The 26,390-nt window shown below is 39.1% G+C and overlaps 1 protein-coding gene across 1 annotated transcript in view; it reads right to left on the bottom strand.

Moving 5' to 3' along the window:
- Window positions 1–1,365: 1,365 nt before the first annotated feature.
- The window catches only part of LOC128095145 (vomeronasal type-2 receptor 116-like), a 36,968-nt gene continuing 11,943 nt past the window's right edge, over window positions 1,366–26,390 (bottom strand). Inside the window, exons 2-6 of the mRNA XM_052713880.1 lie at window positions 23,913–24,192; window positions 15,333–16,139; window positions 14,373–14,600; window positions 6,127–6,250; window positions 1,366–2,285 (exon numbers count right to left, since the gene is read on the bottom strand). Of these exons, the coding sequence (XP_052569840.1) occupies window positions 1,366–2,285; window positions 6,127–6,250; window positions 14,373–14,600; window positions 15,333–16,139; window positions 23,913–24,192 (2,359 nt within the window). The remainder of the gene's footprint in view (window positions 2,286–6,126; window positions 6,251–14,372; window positions 14,601–15,332; window positions 16,140–23,912; window positions 24,193–26,390) is intronic.

Genomic DNA, 26,390 nt, shown 5'->3' with positions numbered 1-26,390 from the left:
ATGGGGTTAGGGAGAAACCTGGTGCCAGGGAAACTCCCACGATTCCACAAGGATGACCCCAGCTATGACTCCTAGCAAGCATGGAGAGGGTGCCTGAACTAGCCTTCTCCTATAATCAGATTGATGACTATCCCAATTGTCATCATAGAACCTTCATCCAGTAACTGATGGAAGCAGTTTCAGAAGTCCACAGCCAAACACTGGGCTGAATTTCAGGAGTCCAGTTGGAGAGGGAGGAGGGAATTTTTAAGAAAGCGGGGGTCAAGATCATGATGGGAAAACCCATAGAGACATATTACCTGAGTTGTGGGAGCTCACAGACTCTAGACAAATAACTAGGAAGCCTTCATGGGACCAACCTAGGCCCTCTGTATGTGGGTGACATTTGTGTAGCCTGGTATGTTTTGGGGGCCCCTAGCAGTGGGACCAGGCTCTGTCCCTGGCACATGAGCTGGCTTCTTGGAACCTATTCCCTATGGTGGGATGCCTTGCTCAGCCTTGATGCAGAGGGGAGAAGCTCTGACCTGCCACAACTTGTTATGCCATGCTTTGTTGACTATTAGGGGAAGCTTTATCATTTCTGAGGAGTGGATGGGAGTGTAGAAAACATGTGGGGGAGGGAACTGGAGAAGAGCAGAGAGTGGAAACTGGTTGGTATGAAAAATAAACAAAAAACTTAATAAGAAAAAATAAAAAAACAGAAAAATGAACAGTAGCACCTAGCTTTATGACTTAATCAGTACTATTTTTGCCTCTTCTTTGTCTCTAATCCAAGCTCCTATTAATATTCAAGTAGTCTATTCCCTGTGATACCTATGGAACACTTCAAGACAAACCCCTTTCTTGTCCATGAAAATGTTAAAAATAAGCTTACAGAATGCTTGAGGACTAGAGGGTTTTAAATGATTATGTGGTCACATTCTACACTGTAGTTATTAACCTTATATCATGTTTAGAAAAATGAATAGAAACACTTAATTTTGTAATTTAATCAGTGCTACTTTGTTTCTTCTCTATGTCTAATCTATGCTCCTATTAGTATCAAAGTAGAAGGATCTCCCTATTCAGATCACTAAATAGACCATCTAGGCTATCTGACTTTAAGATTTCATATAATGCCCCAACATTTTAGCACAGAATTTAATGAAAGGCCTATGGTCCCTCAAATATAACAACAGAATGTGACTGATTACAAGGTTTGATCAATAGAATTGAGGTCCAGGTCATTTGTTAAAACTTTATTATGCATCTTATTTTCTTTATTTTAGATGGATAAACTTTATATTTTGACACAATATTTAATGAGTAGAAGGCAGCTTTGTAATCTTTTATATTTGTTTGCAGTTGTAAATAATGTAGATAAATTTAATGAATATATTCAGCTTTAGCATTTGTGATTCTGAACTTGTGAAAAGAATTTATCTTTGGTCTTAACAAAATAATGTAGCATTTTGGGGCAAAGATGCAAAGAAGCAACCCTGCACTGGAGGCTAAGATAGAGAAGACCTCCACGGCCACCAGAGCCTTGCCTTTGGTGCTTTGGTAGACAGCTAGAAAGGTGACCCAAACACTGCAGAACACCAGCATGCTGAATGTCAGGAACTTAGTTTCATTGAATGTGTCAGGCAGATTCCTGGCCAGGAAAGCTATAGTGAAACTTGCCAGGGCAAGGGAGCCCAAGTATCCCAGGACACAGTAGAAGGAAATCACTGAACCTTTGTTGCAAACAATGATGATGTGGCCATGTTCCATGTGTACATCAGCATCAACAAATGGAGGAGAAGTTCCTATCCAGATTCCACAGAGAAGCATTTGAATCATGGTGCACACAGGGATGATGAAGTTAGGTGCCCCTGAAACCAGCAGTGACCTCATTCTTTTATCTGGAACAGTGACCTTGAATGCCAGTACTACAGTAATAGTCTTTGCCAAGACAGTAGAGGTGGCCACAGTGAATACAATTGCAAATGTAGTCTGCTGCATTATACAGGTGATTGTATGTGGATGGCCAATGTAGAGCAAGGGACAGAGAAAGCAAAAGATGAGGGAGATGAGTAGGACATAGCTGAGAACTCTGTTATTGGCCTTGACAATGGGAGTGTCTTGGTGCTTCAAGAAGACACAGAATACAACAGCTGTGAGAGCAGAGAAGCACAGAGCCAAGCAGACCAGAGATATTCCCAAAGGATCTTCATAAGCCAGAAAGGTTACAACTTTTTTGAGGCAGTGAGTTTGATATGCGTTGGCATACTGATCAGGTGGACACTTCACACATTCATCCATGTCTAGTATAGGAAAGGTATTGTTATCAGTTTTAATTTTTCTCTATTTTTATGTATAAAATATACCAAATATTAGTGCATTGGAAAGTTATATCTAAATTAGCCTTACCACTTGTGGTGTATGGAAATCTAAATATGGTTGATTCATAGGGTTTAATTCCAATTTCCAAAGCTTATCATTTTTATGAAAGCCCTTGCTCATATTTATCTTACATACTCATGAATTTCCTAGTGTTTTTCAAAAACAATAATGCTCTCTCACATAATATTTATGCAACAACATAACTTGGATTGGATTATTCATGGAAGCACACTTTTGTTATTCATGATTTTGTGTAGTATTCAAAACAAGAACTTAGAATGAGTTGCTTCCATGCATATTATGGTCCATCAACCACAAATTTGATTCCTCATTAATGACCTCATAGGGCTCCTTGGACATACAAACTCAACCTACTTTATGTTTTTTAAAGAACGTACAACATATACTTTAAGCAATGTAATCCTTATGTCATTCTAAATATTTGTCCTTATAGACATAAATAAGTGTAGTCCTTACTCCTCATCATGGAAAATTATCTTGGAACAGATAGAGATCATTAGGGAAAAACACAACCAATGAAACTTTAAAGTTTTGGAGTCTAGTCCAATAGATTCATCTGCAACACTATTCTGTCACTAAGGCTCATGGAAAATTGCATGAAAGCTGGTTGGAAAGCTTACAAGAGCCACTTCACAGGGTTTGATGTGAGTCTGTGTTTCCTAGGAACATCACAAGGAACATCCACAATGTCTCACTAATATGCTTGCTTAAATATGAGCTGAACATGGACAAAAACAATAGACATGACAAAGATAGTTGGAGAAAGACCATCAGACACAGCTGTATGAAGAGAACTACAGACAATTAAGGAATATTGAAAGTGGAATAGATTATCTTCTCCAGAGAAATGCACACCAACAGACTATCTTTGATAACAAAATAGTCAGCCTTGAAAACATAAGAATTATATCACACATACTGAACAGGTTGTACAAAGAAATGTATGTATATACATAAAATATTTTTATGTGATATCAATTAATAAGAAAATAGGCCATGAATTTTAAAGTGAGGGGGGAGGCATGTGTGGGAGTTTTTGTAGGAAGGATAGGGAAAGGAATATTATGTAATTGCATTATAATCTCAAAAATAAAAGAAGCAAACAAAAGCATTGATAATATCAAAGAAGGCAGAGACATCATGAACAAATTACCACCTAAATTCTCTGCATGTCAAAATCATCACCTTTGGCTTATGTTTCAATGTATGAATTTTGGTAGGGTATATTATTTACCAGTTTTACTAATTTCTGTAAGATTCAACTGCCCGAGTCTCTTGACAGTTTAATTTTTATTGAGAAACGTCATGGTCAAGATAATGCTCCATATGTAAAGGACATAATTTTAAAAGACAGTACTGGATGGGGCTGAGGACATCCTTCCACCCTTATGTTTGTAGTTTACACGCAGAACATTCAGTTTTCTTTTAGTTGCACTGAGCCAGCCAACAGGACATACTGAGCAGTGATGGTGTCTTCCCAGTACTGAGTCTCTACATTGAAAGGTGTACATTCTTTTTCTGTTTTTACACTCTCTCTGATTGTGCTGAACAATGTTATTTAAACTAGTAAATCTAAGTATTCAAATATTTCAACTTTTTCTATCCAATTCAAAATTATTATGTGTTATAAAATGTTGTATTTTAAAGCTTTAAGAAATACACATAGGAACAAGGGGAATTTAATCTAACTCTGTTTAGTATCCTTGTATTGGACTAACACAAAAGTCAATAAACTAAGTGGTTTATCTTCTTCAATTTTTCACTGGGTTCTGATATCAAATATGTTTAATATTCAGTGTAATTTTTAAAGTATGTCCCTCATCTTCACAATCCCTGTGTTCAAATCATATGGAACCATATACATTTTGGTCTTATTCTTAAATAAAACTTTAATTATTTAGCTGTAGCTCATCAATCCAACCACAATTAATTCCGTCCTTCAGTTACTCCATAAACTAACAATACATCATTTCAATTATTTCTATGAAATTCAATATAGATACCACCATATATTGAATTAAAAACTCTCTACTCATATTTGTTATGATCATTAGAATAAAATATTTATTTCAGAGTTTAATATGTTGGCCTCCTAACTCACCTGTTACCTAGAATACTATTGTAAATGAAACCCACTGATGATTGTATTGATCTACCATAGCACACAATACTAAAACACGTTTCTAAAACATGATAAAACAGTATTGAGTGTTCACTTCTTGTTAGAGCCATTGGGGAACACTTTGAAAATATGGATGCTGTGGTAGTTTGAACGTGATTATTCTCTGCAATCATATAGAGAGTGGTACTTCTGGGAAGTGTGGCTTTGTTGTTGGAGCGGCATGGTCTTGTTGGAGGAAGTGTATTACTAGGGGCTGCGCTTTGTGGTATCCTTTGACCAGTCTTAGTGTGACATCCAGTTCACTTCCTGTTGCCTTTAGATCAAGGTGTGTATAATTCTTAGCTCCTTCTCTAGTACCATGTCCTTATGCAGCACCATGTCTACCTGCAAGCTACCATGTCTCATCATGATAATAATGGACTAAACCTCTTTACTGTAAGTCACTCCAATTAAATGTTTTCCTTCATAGGATTTTCCATAGTCATAGTGTCTCTTCAAAGAAACAGAAACCCTAAGTAAGACAGAAGTTGGTCTCAGGGACAGAGGTATTGATGTTATAGGCCTGATTGTACTTTTGTTTGAAAGAATATAGATCTTGGGACTGTAGATTAAAAAGCAGTAGAATGCTTTAAGTGCTTCTTAATGGACAGCATGGAAGACAGTGGTGATGAGTGTCATTTGATGAACTGTGGCAGCCTGGCTCAAAGGGTTTCAGAGAAGAAGAATATTAATACAGGGCCTGGACATCATTCTTGAATATTTTGGTGAAGAATGCAGCTGCTTTCTCCCCTTGTCTGAAGATTCTAAAGTGAGGAGTTTTTGATTAATACTATTGGCAGAGCAAATCTCAAAACATCCCAATATTGAGAAAATAGCACAAAAAGCCCCACAAAACTGCCATGTGTGGTTATTAGTGTTAACTCTATTGAAGATTTATAATGAAAAGGAACAAGTGAGCAAGGTAAAATACAAATGTATAATTTGAGGGGAAAAGGAACACCAGGAATTGGAATGCAGCTAAATCCTGTGTTTCGGAGTTAAATTGATTAAGAAATGGAATGAAGGGATTGGTCACCTCATGACAAGATCTCACCCAGATAAGTTTCCAATTTGTGAAAAGGAATTAAAGAAAAGCATAGAGCCTGGTGTGGTGGTGTACACCTTTAATCCCAGCACTCAATAGGAAAATGTTGGCACATCTCTGAGTTTGAGGCCAGCCTGGTCTGCAGATTCAGTTTCAGGATAGCTAAGTTCAGACAGTGAAGGATACCATTGAAAACAGAAAGTTGGTGAATATATAAGTGAACAACAAGGCTATGCTCCAGCCCCAGCAAGTTGCAGAATTGGGAAACTTTGGTCACGTGATTCTGGTTTTAAGGATTGAATAAAGGGATTATGGAAACTTCCTCAATGATTAAGGACTGTTTCTGAGGCCAGGCATGTGTCAGGGGTGTCCCTGAATGGAGGCCCAGAGAGCCCATTGTGTGAACCTGTGAAGGTGAAGTCTGGATTGCTTTGACATTTATCTTTTCCTTTCCCCCAAAGAGATCTTTGAGAACTATATAAATATGCTATAAAGTAAACAATCTGTTGATTATTGTGGTAAATTATATTCTTACTTGTCATGTTTGAAATTTCATTTTCTGGACAGGGATTACAATCAAAACAGCAGACAGCATTTCCCTGCTGAGGGGATTTCCTGTGTCCAGGACTGCAGGGCCTACTGCATATTGAGGGTGCAGTCTGTGGAAAATTAGATACATTTTTGAAATAAAAAGCTTAACATACGTGACAAAAGCAGCAGTGATTCACAGTATGGATCCACTGAAAAATCTCCCTTTACACACATGTATCATGTTATAAAGCATAATTTCAGTACCTTCTCATGCTTTTCTTTCCCTGAATTTTCTCCCTGGTGCTGCACCAGAACACCAGTTGCAGTCTTCCCTCCTCCTACCACATCTCCCATAGATGTCATAGACCATTGCTTCTTAACCTCCCTTTCCTCGCTCATCCCCATATCACAGCACCCAACTCTAGCAGGCATGAGCTGCTTAAACAGATGCCACACCTTCCAGAAAGCCAGGTAGGCTATGGCAGGCCTTCTTCTGTCTCTCTATTGGCAGAGACACAATCCTACATTCTCCTCACTAGTGCTGCAACAGAATGCCCTCTGCAGCCTTCCCTCACACCTGTTTACATCTCCTGTGGGTCCAACAAGCTATCCCTTCCTAAACTCCCTTCCCCAATTCATTCCCGAATCCCAGCCTTCAACTCTAGTAGGAATCTCCTACTAATTCAAGTGCCACCCTTCCTAAGTCAAAAAGTAGGTTGAAAACAGACTCACAGCCTCTTCCTAATACTCTTGAGGTACAATTCTTTCAGTCTCATTCCCAGCTCTGTAGCTGGAAACCTGCTGTGTTCTCCCTTTCCTGTCTTATACTTAATGTGATCCTTAATGGATCACAAAGACCTTCTCCTCCAATGTTCCATTCCTCAACTCATTCCAATTATCCAGCCTCAAACAACAGCAGGCATTCCCTGTGAACACAGTGGTGAAACAGGCCAGGCAACACACAGATAACACACAGACATCACACTCGGAACATCCAGAGAGGAAACAGAAACCAAGGAAAAAAAAACACCAGCCAACAAAGACAAATCCAAACATCAGCACCAAGAATTTTAAGCACCTAAAACCCAGATGCTAAGATGCCAGCATAAAAAATCAATTAACAACAGCCAGGACAGTATGTCTTCATTAGAGCCCAGCTATCTTACCTCAGCAGGCCCTGAATATCTAAACATAGCTGAAAGTACAAGAAAAATACCTTAAAATATACTTTTTGGATTTGATGGGGTCCCTAAATAGGAAATTAATGAATTCCTTAAAGAAACATGGAAAAGCACAAGCCGTCAGTGTAAGGAAATACATAAAACTGTTTGAGACCTGAAAATGGAAATAGAATCAATAAAAATAACCCAAACTGAGGGAATTCTGGTGGTGAAAAATTTAGAAACTAGACATGAAGTATAGGGGAAAACTTCACTAGCAGAATACAAGAGGTGGGTGAGAGAACATAAGGCCTTGAAGATATGATAGAAGAAATGGGTACATATGTGAAAGAAATTGTCAAATCTGAAAAAAATCCTGACATATTATCAGGAACATTATGAAGATCAAGCCTAAGAAAAATAGAGAAAGAGGAAGGATGAGAAACCCAGATCAAGGGCCCAGACAATATTTTCTACACAGTCATAGAAGAAAATTTTCCTAATGTAAAGAAACAAATGACTATATAGGTACGAGAAGCATATAGAACACCAAATAGATTGAACCAGAAAAGAAAGTGCTTTTGCCACATAACAGCAAAAACACTAAGCATACAGAAAAACAAAGAATATTAACATTGGCAAGGAAAATACCAATTAATATATAAAGACAGGTCTTTTAGAGTTATTCCAACTTATCAATGGAGTCTCTGAAAGACAGAAAATGCCAGACAGAGACCATGTATGCTGCCCAGACTGCTATACTATCCAAAAAAACTTTCACCAATCATCAATGGAGAAAATAATATATTCCATAAAGGAGTCAAATTTAAATAATATCTATCTACGAATACAGTTGTACAGAAGATGCTTGAAGTAGAAAATCCTAACTAAAGAGGTTAACAACACAAATCAAATCATAGAAAAGAATTTCACCCCGAATCAATTAAAAGAATCTCTCTCTCTCTCTCTCTCTCTCTCCAAGCACTATTCTCCATTCCCCCAGTAAAATAACATGAATCAACAATCATTGGTAACTGATATCTCAAAATCAGTGGTTTCAATTCCCAATAAAAAGATACAGACTAGCCGGGCGGTGGTGGCGCACGCCTTTAATCCCAGCACTTGGGAGGCAGAGGCAGGCGGATCTCTGTGAGTTCGAGGCCAGCCTGGGCTACAGCGCGAGATCCAGGAAAGGCGCAAAGCTACACAGAGAAACCCTGTCTCGAAAAACCAAAAAAAAAAAAAAAGATACAGACTAAAAGATTGGCTGTCTAAACAGGATCCATGCTTCTGATGCGTCCAAGAATGCCCCCTAACATTGGTATAGACATAACCTCAGGGTGAAGTGTTGGGAAAAGATAATCCAAGAAAATGTATCTAAACTCAAGTAGGTATAGCCATTTTAATGTCTAATGAAATAAGCTTCAAACAAAAATTAATATAAAAAGATAGAGAGATACACTACATACTCAAAAAGGAAAAAATCCCGACAAATTGACACTTCAATTCTTAATATCTATGCCACAAACACCAGGGCACCCAGGTTTGTAAAAGAAACACCACTACAGCTTAAAACATATATTGGTCCTCTCAGATGGATAGTGGGAAACTTCAACACTCCACTCTCACTAATGGATGGTTCCCAGACAAAAATTAAACAGTGAAATACTGGAGCTAAGAGACATTATAAACAAAATGGACCTAATTGTTATTTCGAGACCAGTTCACACAAACACAAAAGAATCCTTCTACACTCTGCATCTCATGGAACTTTCTCCAATATTGTCCAAATATTCAGACATAAAACAAGTCTCAACAGATAGAAGAAAAATGAAATAACTCCATGTATTCTATTAGACCACCAGGTATTAAATCTGATGATCATCATCATCATCATCATCAACAACAACAACAGAAAAAACAGAAAGCCTACAAACTCATGGAAACTGAACAACTCTCTACTGACTGAAAAATGAGTCAAGACAGGAATCAGGAAAGAAATTAGGGGTTTCCTAGAATTCAGTGAAATTGGATACATAGAAAACCCTATGTGACACTATGAAAGTACAGCCAAGAGGAAATATCCTAGCAGTAAGTGCCTTCATAAAGAAATTGGAGAGATCTCATATTATCAACTTAACAGCACACCTGAAAGCTCTATAACACAGCGATAAACTCACACCTGAGTAGTAGATGGCAAGAGATATTCAAACTGAGGGCTGAAATTTATAAAATAGAAACAAAGAGAACAATGCCAAGAGTCAATGAAACAAAGAGCTGGTCTTTGAGAAAGTCCACAAGATAGACAGAGAGAGAATAATTAAATTAACAAAATAAAAAAAAAACAGAAAGGAAGATATATCCACAGAGAGTGAGGAAATTCAGAAAACTACAACTACATAACTGGAAAACCTATATTCCACAGCACATACTTTAAAAAAACCCTGTACTCAATCAAAATGGATAATCAAAAAGAAATGGGCAATTCTCTCAACAGATATAGCTTACTAAAGTTAAATCAAGATCAGTTTAACAATTTAAACAAACCTATAACTGTTAGTGAAATCAGAGCAGTCACTAAAATTCCTCTAATCAAAAACAGGAAAAATCAAAGCCAAACAAACAAACCAAAAGAAAAACACAAAAAACCAATCAACCAAATGAAAAAACTCTAGCATCAAACAAAACAAAACAAAACAAACAAACAAACAAAAAAACTCATGGCCACATGGTTTCAGCATAGAATTCTAACAGACTGTCAAAGAGTTAACTCTAATCTTCCCCAAATTATTCTACAAAATTTTAACAGAAGGAGCATTGCCCAATTCATGAGTCCACAGTTACCCTGATTTCAAAACCAAATAAAGACTCAATAAAGAAAGAGAATTACAGACTAATTTCCCTCATAAGAATAAATTGAAAAATACTCAATAAAATACATGCAAGCCAAATCCAAGGTCATATACAAAAGATCATCCACCATCACCAAGTAGGTTTCATCCAGAAGATGTAGAGATGTTTCAACATAGGTAAATCAGTAACTGTAACCCACTATATGAGTAAACTGAAAGAAATAAAACTGTATGTTAGATGCCAAAAAGGCCTCTGACAATATCCAATATTCCTTCATAATAAAAGACCTGAAGACATTAGCAATATAAGGGCCATACATAAAGATATTGAAGGTAATTTAAAGTAAGCCTATTGCCATCATAAAAATAAATGGAAAGAAATTGAAAACCCTTTCACTAAAATCAGTAACAAGACGTTTGTCCACTTTCCCCATATCTATTAAAAATAGTACTTGAATTTTAGCTATGACAGTCAGATAATTGAAATAGATCAAGGTGATACAAAGTATCTTTATTTGCAGAGGATATGATAGTATGCCTAAATGACATTAAAAAAATCCACCAGGGAACTCCTACAGCTGATAAACGTTCTCAGCAAAGTGGCTAGACATAATATTAATTAAAAATATCAACAGCCCATCTATGCACAAATGACAAACAAAAGGAAGTCAGGGAAATACCACCTTTCATAATACCCTCAAATATTATAAAACATCTTGAGTAAACTGTAAGCAAGTGAGGAAAAGATTTCTATGATAAAACTTCTGTCTTTGGAAGAAGAAATTGAAGAAGAAATAAGAAGATGGAAAGATCTCCCATGTTCATGGTTTGGTAGGGCTAACATAGTAAAAATGGTCATCCTAGAAGAGCAATCTACAGATTTGTTGCAGTCCCCATAAAAATTCCAATACAATTCTTTATAGACCTTGAAAAGACATTTCACAACTTCATACAGATAAATAATAACCTCAAGGGAGCAAAAACAATCCTGAACAGTAAAAGAGCTGCAGGAAGTATCAGCATCCCGTGTTTCAAGTTGTACTACAGAGCTATAATCATTAAAACCACATGGTATTGGCATTAGAACAGACATATTGATCAATGATATTTAACTGAAGACCAGATACAAGTTCAGATACCTATGGACACCTGATTTTTGGTAGAGAAGTTGGAAACATATACTGGAAAAAAGATAGCATCTTCAACAAATGGTGCTGGTCAAACTAGATGTCAGTATGTAGCAGAATACAAACACACCCCTATTTATCACTCTGCAAAAACCTCTAGTTCAAGTTGATCAAAGATCTTAACAAAAACAGATAAAATGGACATTATAGAAGGGAAAGTGGGGAATAGCCTTGAGTGCATTAGCACATGAGATGACCTTCTGAACAGAACACCGATATTGCAGGCACTTAGTCTGCCAATTAATAAATGGGACCTCATGAAACTGAAAAGCTTATGTAAGGCAAAGGAGGTAGTCTACCGAATGAAAAAAGATCTTTACCAATTCCTCATTTCATAGAGGACTAATATCTAAAATATAGAAGGAATTCAAGAGACTCAAATAATCAATTAATAAGAAAACAAATAATACAATTTTCAGGGAAGAATCTTAAATAGCTGATAAACACTTGAAGAAATGTTCAACATCCTTAGCCATGAGGGAAATACCAAACAAAACTACTTTGAGATTCCATCCTACACCTGTCAGATTGGCTAAGTTTAATAACACAAATGATATCTCTTGCTGGTGAGTATGTGGAATAAGGGGATATCAGTTCCATTGCTGGAGGGAGTGCTAATTGTATCCAGCACGGAAATCAAAATGTCAGTTTCCCAGATATATGACAATAAATATCTCTAGACTGAGTTATACTATTTTTCAGCATATATCTGAAGGATACTCCATACTACCACAAGAACACTTGATCAACTTCATTCATTGAAGATTTGTTCATGATAATCAGACACTAGAAACAACCTCAGCAGAATAATGGATAAAGAAATGTAGTATACTTATGCAATTGAATATTACTTAGGTTTTAAAAGAAATGATGTCATGAAATTTGCAGGCATATGGATGGAACTACAAAAAAACCCCATTCTGAGTTAGGTAACAGAGACACAGAAAGATAAATATGGCATGTATTCACTTATTAGCTAATATTAACCTTTAAATAAAAGATAACCTAGCTATAATCTATAGACCCAGAGAAGTCTCGTAATGAGGTGTCATGAGAGGGCACAGGGATCTCCCAGGAAGTGGGAACTAGAAAAGATTTTATTTATAGACTGGGGCTGGGTGGAGACAAGAGTGGAGAAATCAGGTAGGAAGAGATAGGTTGAAGGGAGAGAGTTAATGAATAGATACCCTGAACTAGGGGGTTTTTGATAAGTGGTGTGGAGCAACCGTAGAACTAGGTTACATTCAGTTGAATTGTTGGCTAAGGGGATCCCATGGAAATCTCCAATGAAGGCTGTTGCTAAGACAAATCATTGCTCTCTGCAAACTGACAGTGGGGGCCTCCTTGTGGAGGAGAACATGCATTACAATGCCTTGAAAATGGAGAAGTCAATCTGCTACCTACATGGAGCCCTCATCCCTACATTCTACTCTGTTTGGTACAGAAGACAGTTTTCAGGCTACCAAAAGATAAATGTGGGCACCAACCGAGCCACAAAACCTTTGACCTAAAATACGTCCTGCCAACAAAGTATGCTAGGGTCATGGTGGCACAGAACTCATGGGAGTATACAACCAATGTCTCAGTTGACCTATAGTCAACTCCATGAGAAGATATTCATACCCAAAACAGCTTGGGTAACCATGAACCAGAGACTCAATAGCTCAGAGATCAATACCAGTTGGTCTAAAAATCAAAATCAATAACATAATTCTTAATGATGTTCTGCTATATTCACAGATCAGTGCCTTCAACAGTCATCATCAGAGAAGCTTCCTCCAGAAGGAGATGGGAACAGATTCAGAAACCCACAGCCACATAATATGTGGAGAGTCTAAGTTTGAGGTCTCCATCAAATACCTTCCATTTGAGTTCAAGGAATCCTGTAGAAGAGGAGGTAGAAAAATTGGAAGAGCCAGAGGAGACAGAGAACAGCAGGAGAACAAAGTCTTCTGAATCAACTAAGAATGGCAGATATGAGCTCACAGAGACTGAAGCAGCAAGTACAGAGCCTACATGGGTCTGCAACTGGTCTATTAAAGTATTAAAGTATTGGGTTAGAATTTTGTGAGACCCCTGACTGTGAGAATAAGTGGGTCTCTGACTCTTGTGCCAACTCACAGGATTCTTTTCTGTCTGTTGGCTTGCCATGTCCAACTTCAATATGATAGTTTTTCCTTCATTTTATTATACTTTCTTTTGCTATGATTGGTTGTTATCTCTAAGAAGCCTATTATTTTCTACTGAGAAACAGAAAAAGAGTGCATCTGGAGGGGAGGAAGAGGAGGGAGAAACTGGAAGGAGTAGAGGAAGGGTAAACTATAATCAGCATATATTATATGAGAGAAGAACCTTTTTTCAATAGAAGAAAAAAATAGAACACAATTTCATTGTTTTTTAAGATAAATATTATAGATGAAGTTTTCCTGTGTCCCGGACTGCTGGCAGTTGGGACAAATCTCTCCCACTAGCGTCCCCTAAGCAAACACACAGAAGCTTATATTAAATATAAACTGTATGGCCGTGGCAGGCTTCTTGCTATCCAGTTCTTTTATCTGAAATTAACCCATTTCAATAAATCTATACTTTGCACATGGATCGTAGCTTACCAGTATCTTTACATCTTACTTCTCATGGTGGCAGCGGCTAGCAGCATCTCCTGACTCAGCCTTCCCGTTACCAGAAGTCTCCTCTCTGCTTATCCCATCTAGACTATGCTTCCTGCCTGGCTACTGGCCAGTCAGTGTTTTATTTATCAATCAATCAGAGCAACAAATTTACAGCATACAGAAAGACATCCCCAGAAAAATTTTAAGAATGTATGTGACTTATATATTGCTAATTGAGAGAGAAAGAGAGAGAGAGAGAGAGAGAGAGAGAGAGAGAGAGAGAGAGAGAGAGAGAGAGAGAGAGAGAGAATGAATTTAGGAGGGTAGAAAGTGAGTTGGTAATAAGTATCAAAGTGCTTTATCTCACATGGAAGCATAAGCAGACCATTTAATTTTAGGCATTTATGCTACATGTAAAGCATTAGAATTAAGACCAAATTACCTGTCTAAGACCTGTAGCCCATTCTATCATTTCATCAGACATATACAATTGTTGGTAATTTGGAAAACGTCCAGAAAACTTTCCTATTTTCACCTTAAGTCCAAAATTTGGTGGAAAATCCATGATGTAGAAAATGTCATATTCTGTATCCAGTTTTAGTTTCTGGTTCATGTTTACAAGGTCTCCAGCAGGATTTACAAACTGTATGTTCTTCAGGAAAGAGAACATCTAAAACACATTTGTCATTTTAGTTTCAACTGGGCCTACACAGTTGGCCAGAAAATAAAATGTTTGTAATGATCCTAATTTTCATTAGCCTTTCTTAAAATGTAACTATTATAAGTACTCAGTAATAGAAAAGAAGAAATTCAATGTAGATATAAAGATCAAGATGCTTTAAAAATACAATTTTCTTGCTGGACTTATGCCTTAATGCATGCACACCTGAAATGTATGCTTGAAGAGTAGTGACACATCCCCTACTTCTTTCTACTAACAGTGTTATTTGACCATAACCTAGGGAATTGAGATCCTAATGGGTCAAAAAGTGGCAAAACTACTTGATATTATTTTGTGTCTCTTCATTACATTGATCAGCAACTTTTTGATCACAAAAGACAAGTCATTTTCTTATTACCATTTAATAATTTCATGAGAAAATATTTTTATTCAAATGTTAAAAACATGAGATGTGTGTGTGTGTGTGTGTGTGTGTGTGTGTGTGTGTGTGTGTGTGGTTGAAACATCTGAGCAAAATTTTTTGACTTAGATTGTAAAATGCTGACTTGGGTGACAGTGTTGACTGCATCGTCATTGATCTACCTCACATGCAGTGCTAGGGTACAGGCACATATGCATTTAGGAAAAGAGATTCCTTATTTACATGGATTTAGATCTTATGCTTTCCTTTAAGAACATCATCTCTATGACATACATGCTATTCAGTGTAAGACACACTACCTTCCAGGGGTCAAATTCCAATTCCTTCCTAGCATTATTGGACCATGTGTCTACTTGTTGCAGAAGCACCTCATGGAGTGAGTGGGCCACAGCAAACACGGCATTATATAAGTTGTAAGTTGTATCACTCATGGACATTCCAGAGGGTGTCCTAAATAACCATTTCAGTAGGGTTTCTATTGAACAATACTTCAGTTTGTTGCAATTAGATGATGGTAAGGAACACTTAAAATAAGTCCACCACAGTTTTGCAAGAGAAATTTCATTACTGTAGTTTGAAGGGTGCACTGTCTGCAGAAACTGTTTAAAACCAGATACCTCAGAATGCTGATGTGAAAAAATGAGAATCCCATGTTGGGATTTAAGCAAGAAATCTCCTCTTATTGTGATCATATCAAATTTTGACACACTGACCCAGATTCTCCGAATGTCTAGAGATTGCCATAGGATAAAGTTCCACTTTAGATGAGATTCTTTGTCTCCATTAACGATCACAACTTTTGCTGATGACGTCATGATCTGGTTATAATATTTATTTGACATTTTAAAGTATAATATTGTATCTGTTGAGATTATAGTCACAAATGCTAAACAGACAAGTTTTCTCTGCATCTCTCCTCTCCATTCAGAAAGAAATTGAATTCCGTGGTCATCATCTGAAATGATCATTCCCACCCAGTTCCATTTGAAGTGAGCCATTAGGGATACCATAGCTAGTGCTAGAGATGTGTCCTTAGGCGACATCTGGTAGAGATGAGGAAATTGTTCATGGGCATTCAGGAAAGATTGAAAATGACCATAGTAAAGCTGAAAGACATAGAACATAAGCAACAATATTAAGAAGATGGAATGCATAACAGTCTAAGATCTAAGTGTGCTAAGCAAATGTGGGGAGAATTAGAAAGTATGAATTCTTCATCTAATTATTAAAATCAAATGCAATTTCTTGTGATTTTCTAAACAAGTACAGATTAAGTTTTCAGGTAAAATATTTCAAAGTTCGGATTTAGAGGCCGGCCCCCAGCTCCCATCTTGCTCCGGACTTCCCTTTTGGAAAACTGGTGAGTGCCCTTCCTTGCCCCGGACCCCATCCCTGGGCACCAGCCACTCCAGGGAAGACCTGCCCAACTTGGCCCCAGGTTCTGGCCACCGGGCAGGTTCCCTGCTAGCCCCACCGGGAAGGATCCCCTTCTCCAAGACCCCTGGCAGGCCCTGCAGTCTCCACGCCCTGCCACCACGCCCATCCGCCTGAGCCCCAAGCCTCTTCCTGAGACTTAGAGGCCGGCCCCCAGCTCCCATCTTGCTCCGGACTTCCCTTTTGGAAAACTGGTGAGTACCCTTCCTTGCCCCAGACCCCATCCCTGGGCACCAGCCACTCCAGGGAAGACCTGCCCAACTTGGCCCCAGGTTCTGGCCACCGGGCAGGTTCCCTGCTAGCCCCACCGGGAAGGATCCCGTTCTCCAAGACCCCTGGCAGACCCTGCAGTCTCCACGCCCTGCCCCCACTCCCATCCCCCTGAGCCCCAAGCCTCTTCCTGAGACTTAGAGGCTGGCCCCCAGCTCCCATCTTGCTCCGGACTTCCCTTTTGGAAAACTGGTGAGTGCCCTTCCTTGCCCCGGACCCCATCCCTGGGCACCAGCCACTCCAGGGAAGACCTGCCCAACTTGGCCCCAGGTTCTGGCCACCGGGCAGGTTCCCTGCTAGCCCCACCGGGAAGGATCCCCTTCTCCAAGACCCCTGGCAGACCCTGCAGTCTCCACGCCCTGCCCCCACTCCCATCCCCCTGAGCCCCAAGCCTCTTCCTGAGACTTAGAGGCTGGCCCCCAGCTCCCATCTTGCTCCGGACTTCCCTTTTGGAAAACTGGTGAGTGCCCTTCCTTGCCCCGGACCCCATCCCTGGGCACCAGCCACTCCAGGGAAGACCTGCCCAACTTGGCCCCAGGTTCTGGCCACCGGGCAGGTTCCCTGCTAGCCCCACCGGGAAGGATCCCCTTCTCCAAGACCCCTGGCAGACCCTGCAGTCTCCACGCCCTGCCCCCACTCCCATCCCCCTGAGCCCCAAGCCTCTTCCTGAGACTTAGAGGCTGGCCCCCAGCTCCCATCTTGCTCCAGACTTCCCTTTTGGAAAACTGGTGAGTGCCCTTCCTTGCCCCGGACCCCATCCCTGGGCACCAGCCACTCCAGGGAAGACCTGCCCAACTTGGCCCCAGGTTCTGGCCACCGGGCAGGTTCCCTGCTAGCCCCACCGGGAAGGATCCCCTTCTCCAAGACCCCTGGCAGACCCTGCAGTCTCCACGCCCTGCCCCCACGCCCATCCGCCTGAGCCCCAAGCCTCTTCCTGAGACTTAGAGGCCGGCCCTCAGCTCCCATCTTGCTCCGGACTTCCCTTTTGGAATACTGGTCTGGCTGAACCAAGTGTGCTGATAAGGCCAGTAACGAAGCACAAGGAGATGGGCAGACGTCAAGGCAGAAACATATACAACAAAATGAATAGCAATACAGCATCACCAGGCCCTAGCCCTCCTCCAACACCTAGACCTGAACATCAGAAATTGGAAGAAGCAGAAGAAAACAGCCTTATGAATGACATCATGAAGAAGCTAGAGGCTTGTGTAGAGGAAAAGACAAAAAAATGTGAAGAACGCTGTAAACAACTAGAGGAAAGGGCAAACAAATTAGAAGAAATCAATAAAGTCCTGGAAGAAAACAATAAAATACTGAGAGAAAATCAAGAAAAATCAATGAAACAAATGAAGGAAACAGTCCAAGACCTGAAAAGCGAAATAGAAAAAATGAAGAAGACACAAACAGAGGGAATGCTGGAAATAGAAAATCTGAGAAAACGATTGGGAACTTCAGATGCAAGTATAATCAACAGAATGCAAGAGATGGAAGAGAGGATCTCTAGCGTTGAAGATACAGTAGAAGAAATACATTCATCAGTCAAAGAAAACACTAAAGCCAACAAAGTCATGAACCAAAATGTCCAAGAAATTTGGGACACCATGAAAAGACCAAACCTAAGAATAATAGGGGTCGAAGAAGGAGAGGAATACCAACTCAAGGGCACAGAAAATATATTCAACAAGATCATAGAAGAAAACTTTCCCAACTTAAAGAAGGAAATGCCTATGAAGATACAAGAAGCTTATAGAACACCAAACAGACTAGACCCCCAAAAAAAGTCCCCTCGCCACATAATAGTTAAACAACTAAACGTACAGAATAAAGAAAGAATATTAAGAGCAGCAAAGGAAAAAGGCCAAGTGACATATAAAGGCAAACCCATCAGAATAACACCCGATTTCTCAATGGAGACTTTGAAAGCCAGAAGAACCTGGACAGATGTAATGCAGACACTAAGAGACCATGGATGTCAGCCTAGACTAATATACCCAGCAAAACTTTCAATCACCATAGATGGAGTGAACAAGACATTCCATGACAAAGCCAGATTTAAACAATACTTATCCACAAACCCAGCCCTACAGAAAGCACTAGAAGGAAAATTCCAACCTAAGGAAGTCAGATACACCCTCGAAAACACAGGCAACAGATAAAGCCACAGCAGTAAACCCCAACGTATAGAAGTACCCACACATCACCACCAAAAAATAACAGGAATGAACAATCACTGGTCATTAATTTCCCTCAATATCAATGGACTTAATTCACCTATAAAAAGACATAGGCTTACAGAATGGATACGAAAGCAGGACCCATCTTTCTGCTGCATACAAGAAACACATCTCAAATTCGAAGATAGACACTACCTAAAAATAAAAGGCTGGGAAAAGACTTTCCAATCAAACGGTCTTAAGAAACAAGCGGGTGTAGCCATCCTGATATCCAGCAAAATAGACTTCAAACTAAAATCAATCAAAAGAGATCAAGAAGGGCATTACATACTCATCACAGGAAAGATCCACCAAGATGAAGTCTCAATTCTGAATATTTATGCCCCAAACACAAGGGCACCCACATATGTAAAAGAAACATTACTAAAGCTTAAATCACATATAAAACCCCACACATTAATAGTGGGAGACCTCAACACCCCACTTTCACCACTGGACAGATCTCCCAAATTGAAACTTAACAGAGAAATAAAGGACTTAACTGATGTCATGACTCAAATGGACTTAATCGATATCTACAGAACATTCCATCCTAACAAAAAAGAATATACCTTCTTCTCAGCACCCCATGGAACCTTCTCTAAAATTGACCACATACTTGGCCACAAAACAAATCTAAACAGATACAAAAGAATTGGAATAACCTCCTGTGTTCTATCAGACCACCATGGTCTAAAGTTGGATTTCAACAACAACAAAAACTACAGAAAACCTGCAATCTCATGGAAACTGAATAATACCCAACTGAATCACCAATGGGTTAAGGAAGAAATAAAGAAAGAAATTAAAGACTTCCTAGAGATCAATGAAAATGAAGACACCACATATCCAAATTTATGGGACACTATGAAAGCAGTACTAAGAGGGAAATTCATAGCACTAAATGCCCACATAAATAAGTTGGAGAAATCTCACACTAGAGACTTAACAGCATACCTGAAAGCTCTAGAACAAGAAGAAGCACAGTCTCCCAGGAAAAATAGACGCCAGGAAATTATCAAAGTGAGAGCTGAAATCAATAAAATAGAAACAAAGAGAACAATACAAAAAATTAATGAAACAAAGAGTTGGTTCTTTGAGAAAATCAACAAGATAGACAAGCCCTTATCCAAACTAACCAAAAGACAGAGAGAGAGCATCCAAATCAACAAAATCAGAAATGAAAAGGGGGACATAACAACAGACATTGAGGAAATCCAGAGAATCATCAGGTCATACTTCAAAAACCTCTATTCAACAAAACTGGAAAACCTAAAAGAAATGGATAACTTTCTGGATAGGTACCACATACCTAAGTTAAATCAAGACCAGATAAACTATTTAAATAGTCCAATAACCCCTAACGAAATAGAAACAGTCATTAAAAGTCTCCCAACCAAAAAAAGCCCAGGACCAGATGGTTTCAGCGCAGAATTCTACCAGATCTTCAAAGAAGAGTTAATACCAATACTCTCTAAATTGTTCCACACAATAGAAACAGAAGGAACATTACCAAACTCCTTCTACGAGGCTACAATTACCCTAATTCCTAAACCAAACAAGGATACAACAAAGAAAGAGAACTACAGACCAATCTCCCTCATGAACATTGATGCAAAAATACTCAATAAAATACTGGCAAACAGACTCCAAGAACACATCAAAACAATTATCCACCATGATCAAGTAGGATTCATTCCAGGGATGCAAGGGTGGTTCAACATACGAAAGTCCGTCAATATAATACACCATATAAACAAACTCAAAGAAAAAAACCATATGATCATCTCACTGGATGCAGAAAAGGCATTTGACAAAATCCAACACCCCTTCATGATAAAGGTATTAGAGCGATCAGGAATACAGGGAACATACCTAAACATAATAAAGGCAATTTACAGCAAGCCAACAGCCAACATCAAATTAAATGGAGAGAAACTCAAAGCAATTCCACTAAAATCAGGAACGAGGCAAGGCTGTCCACTCTCCCCATACTTATTCAATATAGTACTTGAAGTTCTAGCCAGAGCAATAAGACAACATAAGGAGATTAAAGGGATACAAATTGGAAAGGAAGAAGTCAAGCTTTCCCTATTTGCAGATGACATGATAGTATACTTGAGCGACCCCAAAGATTCCACCAAGGAACTGATACAGCTTATAAACACCTTCAGCAACATAGCAGGATACAAGATCAACTCAAAAAAATCAGTAGCCCTCCTATATACAATGGACAAAGAAGTGGAGAAGGAAATCAGAGATACATCTCCCTTTACTATAGCCACAAATGGCATAAAATACCTTGGGGTAACACTAACCAAGCAAGTGAAGGACCTATATGACAAGAACTTTAAGTCCCTGAAAAAAGAAATTGAAGAAGATGTCAGAAAATGGAAAGATCTCCCATGCTCATGGATAGGCAGGACTAACATAGTAAAAATGGCAATCTTACCAAAAGCAATCTACAGATTCAATGCAATCCCCATCAAAATACCAACACAATTCTTCACAGACCTGGAAAGAATAATACTCAACTTCATATGGAAAAACAAAAAACCCAGGATAGCCAAAGGAATCCTGTACAATAACACAACTTCTGGAGGCATCACGATCCCTGACTTCAAGCTCTACTATAGAGCTACAGTAATAAAAACAGCTTGGTACTGGCATAGAAACCGACATGTGGACCAATGGAATCGAATTGAAGACCCTGACATTAATCCACACACCTATGAACATATAATTTTTGACAAAGAAGCCAAAAGTGCACAATGGAAAAAAGAAAGCATCTTCAACAAATGGTGCTGGCAAAACTGGATATCAACATGTAGAAGGCTGCAAATAGATCCATATCTATCACCGTGCACAAAACTTAAGTCCAAGTGGATCAAGGACCTCAACATAAATCCAGCTACTCTGAACCTGCTAGAAGAGAAAGTAGGAAGTAGTCTTGAACGCATTGGCATTGGAGACTACTTCCTAAATAGAACACCAGTAGCACAGACTCTGAGAGAAACAATCAATCAATGGGACCTTTTGAAACTGAGAAGCTTTTGTAGAGCAAAGGATACGGTCAACAAGGCAAAGCGACAGCCTACAGAATGGGAAAAGATCTTCACCAACCCCACATCTGACAGAGGACTGATATCCAGAGTATATAAGGAACTCAAGAAATTAGACATCAAAATGCCCAACAGTCCAATTAAGAAATGGGCTATAGAACTAAACAGAGAATTCTCAACAGAGGAAACTCAAATGGCCGAAAGACATTTAAGGAATTGCTCATCATCCCTAATCATCAGGGAAATGCAAATCAAAACAACTCTGAGATACCACCTTACGCCTGTCAGAATGGCTAAGATCAAAAACACTGAAGACACCTTATGCTGGAGAGGATGTGGAGCTAGGGGAACTCTCCTCCACTGCTGGTGGGAATGCAAGCTTGTACAACCACTTTGGAAATCAATATGGCGCTTTCTTAGAAAATTGGGAATCAATCTCCCCCAAGATCCAGCTATACCACTCTTGGGCATATACCCAAGAAATGCTCAACCACACCATAAGAGCACTTGTTCAGCTATGTTCATATCAGCATTGTTTGTAATAGCCAGAACATGGAAACAACCCAGATGCCCTTCAACTGAAGAATGGATAAACAAAATGTGGTACATATACACAATGGAATACTACTCAGCAGAAAAAAACAATGGCATCATGAGGTTTGCAGACAAATGGATGGATCTAGAAAAAAATCATCCTGAGTGAGGTAACCCAGACTCAGAAAGACAAACATGGTATGTACTCACTCATAGCAGGATACTAGACATGAAACAAGGATGAATTGTCTGCTACTCACATCACCAGGGAGGCTACCCGGAAAACAGGACCCCAAGAAAGACACAGGGATCGCCCAATGACAGAGAAATGGAATGAGATCTACATGAACAGCCTGGACATGAGTGGGGGTAATGAAAGGCGAGGGTCGAGGGAAAGAGAGCTTGGGGGAGTGGGAGATCCCAGCTGGATCAACAACAGAGAGGGAGAACAAGGAATAGGAGACCATGGTAAATGAAGACCACATGAGAACAGGAAGAAGCAAAGTGCTAGAGAGGCCCACAGAAATCCACAAAGATACCCACACAACAGACTGCTGGCAATGGTCGAGAGACAGCCCGAACTGACCTACTCTGGTGATGGGATGGCCAAACACCCTAATTGTTGTGCTAGAAACCTCATCCAACTACTGAGGGATCTGGATGCAGAGATCCATGACTAGGCCCTGGGTGGATCTCTGGGAGTCCAATTAACGAGAATGAGGAGGGTTTATATGAGCGAGAATTGTTGAGACCAAGGTTGGATAAAGCACAGGGACAAATAGCCAAATGAATGGAAACACATGAACTATGAACCAATGGCTGAGGGGTCCACACTGGATCAGGCCCTCCGAATGGGTGAGACAGTTGATTGGCTTGATCTGTTTGGGAGGCATCCAGGCAGTGGGACCAGATCTTGTGCTCATTGCATGAGTTGGCTGTTTGAAACCTGGGGCCTATGCAGGATTGTTTGCCTCGGCCTGGGAGGAGGGGACTAGACCTACCTGGACTGAGTCTACCAGGTTGACCTCAGTCTGTGGGGAAGGCTTTGCCCTGGAGGAGATGGGAATGGGGGGGTGCGTTGGGGGGAAGGTGAGGGGGACGGGAGGGGGGAGAACAAGGGAATCCGTGACTGATATGTAGAACTGAATTGTATTGCAAAATAAATTAAAAAAAAAAATATTTCAAAGTTCATTCATGCCCATTTGTGATAAAGTTATGTTTCCCCACAGAAAATATTTGAGTATTTATGCTTTATGGATCAGCATAGACACACACCCAGTCTCGGCCTTTTCAATTGCTCTTGGCACCCAGAAAGTTAACTTGAAGGGAAAAAGTAATTAATTTAATATAATCCACGCAGTCTTACCTCTGGAGTTCTGGAGGTGTACAGGAGTGGCACAAGAATGGCAGATTTTCTCCACAATGGTCCACTAAGTACAGTTAAGTATCTTCTCTGTTTTGTACAGTAGTAGTTAGGAAAATGTTCAATTCCTCTTGAGGACAAAACAGCTTTTATATGACTAGCAAACAGATTACAGTTAATGTCAACTAGCAGTGAAATATTTGGTAAAATATGAGGGTTCCTGTTGATTTCTTCCATGGCAAAATAAAGAGAGAAAATCAAGTGGATGTTCTTTGGTGTCAACCTGAAAACAGGACAATTTTAATGAGAGATTAGGTTCCAAAAACCATAATTTTAATCACACTCATAGTGGGTTTCGTATTGGATTCTTTTTCTTGACCCAAGTTTATGATGACTCACACAGGTCCTATTATTGTGTCGCACTAGGATGTGAGTCATGGGGGAAGAATATGAGGATTCTCAAAGGATTTTTTTATTTTTATTTTTTGAGGGGTTGGGATATATTTTTATCAATGGGATTCTGTCATTTTGAAGTTTCCTACAATTTTACCCTGTTTTCTGTGAACACTGTGAAGGTCTTACGCATTCCATGGAACAGAAAAGAAGCCCTGGCCAACACTGGATCTCCTCATACATTTATACTGTAATTCTAATACTTACAATATGTAGAAAATAATTTGGTATTATCTGCTATCTAGATGGCTATACTTTTTTTGTTACATAGAGGCAGCACTGGCCAATGACATGACATTGTTATGGGTATGAAGAATACGTGTCCTTCTTTCTGTGTCAAAAGCTCTGAAAATTCTAGTGGAGTCATAAATCATCTAAATAGCATAATAATTATTACTTTTCCTCCTTGCTTCCACACAGTTTTCTACTTTTCATTTTCTATTTTAGGCTTTGAAATATTGAATGAAATAAGGTTGGTGATAACTACAATTTTTTCCTGGGAGAAATGAGTTCCTTTCACTTCACATGGACACTTAAGTTTTACTGATTCATATCATCCTATACACTAACGTGGGTATCACAGAACTGTGACTGGATTCTAGTAGGTTCAGATTTGGTTTCACATGTCACAATTCTCTAACAAATTCACTTGAGATTTGTCTTTCATTTAACTGGTTATAACTGCTTTGATATAATTTTTACAGTTTGATAATTTTATTTAACCATAACATATCATTTCAGTAGTTTGTGTATGAGTGTTTTTGCTTTCACTTCATGTTCTATATTTTCTCCCCTGCTTTGAGTATAGTACATATTCAGATAACTAGACATGACTTGTGTCTGTGAACCTGGTATTGAATTGCTGAACCATATGTTCTGTCTACTTTTCTGCTTTTCATGCCTGAATAATTTTTTTCTGCCATGTCTTCTTCCTTCATCTCCTACAACTTTCCTTTTTTTCCAGAAATGCCTGAAATTTTTACATATATTGTAGGTCCTTGCCATTCTGCACTGGACATGTATATGCATTGTTAAAAGTGAGTTTTTCAATTAACCCACTGCTATTACTGTTTTGTGAATGTTTAATATGTCAAATGATATAGGACATTGTTTATAAATTAGTTGTTTTACTTCTTGAATGAATTTTCAGTTTTATATGGAAAGAAAGAAAAGCCCAGGATAGATTAAACAACCACAAATAATGTGATAACTCCTAGGGATGGCACCATCCCCGATCTTACATTGTACTACATAGCTGTTGTAATAAAAACAGCATGATATTGGCACAAAACAGACATTTTGATCAATAGAATGTAATTTAAGACCCATACATAAGCCCATAGACCTATGGGTAACTGTATTTTGATAAAGAAGGCAGAAATATACACTGGGAAAAATAGAAAGCATCTTCATAAAATGGTGCCAGCCAAACTGGATAGCTGAATGACAAAGAACACACATTAATCTAAACCTACTACCCTTCACAAAACTTAACTCCAAGTAGATCAAAGACCTCAACTTAAGACAAGATACACTAAATATGATGAAATAAAAGATAGAGGAATAGTCTTGAACTCATTGGTACAGCAAAAGTGGTTTTGAACACAACACTGGCAACCCAGAAACCCAAAATAACAATAAATTACTTGAATCTCATGAAACTGAAAAGCTTTTGTATGGAAAGAATGCCATCATTCAGACAGAGTGAAAGCAACAACATGGGTACAGGTGTTTTTTTTTCCCCTTGGGGGGGCAACTAAGCATCCAAGAGCACTAACATCTAAACTATATAAAGAAAAAAGCCAAACAAACGAAAGACCACTGCATATCAGAAGACAAATAACCTAATTAAAAATGTGGTACAGAGTAGAGACACCCTTCTGGACTAGAGACCATTCTTCCTGCCAGAACCCTAGGTAGGCCACTCATGCATGGACTGCCCCCAACCTCTCAGTGCCTGCCCACTCTACTCTCAATTGCTTCTCCCCTTCATTTCACCATATCCTGGCTTGCAAATCCAACAGGGGC

Source organism: Peromyscus californicus, unplaced genomic scaffold (assembly GCF_007827085.1).
Source record: "Peromyscus californicus insignis strain IS unplaced genomic scaffold, ASM782708v3 Scaffold_4__1_contigs__length_199733344, whole genome shotgun sequence".
Taxonomy (NCBI): domain Eukaryota; kingdom Metazoa; phylum Chordata; class Mammalia; order Rodentia; family Cricetidae; genus Peromyscus; species Peromyscus californicus.
This window is presented reverse-complemented; position numbering and strand designations above follow the sequence as displayed.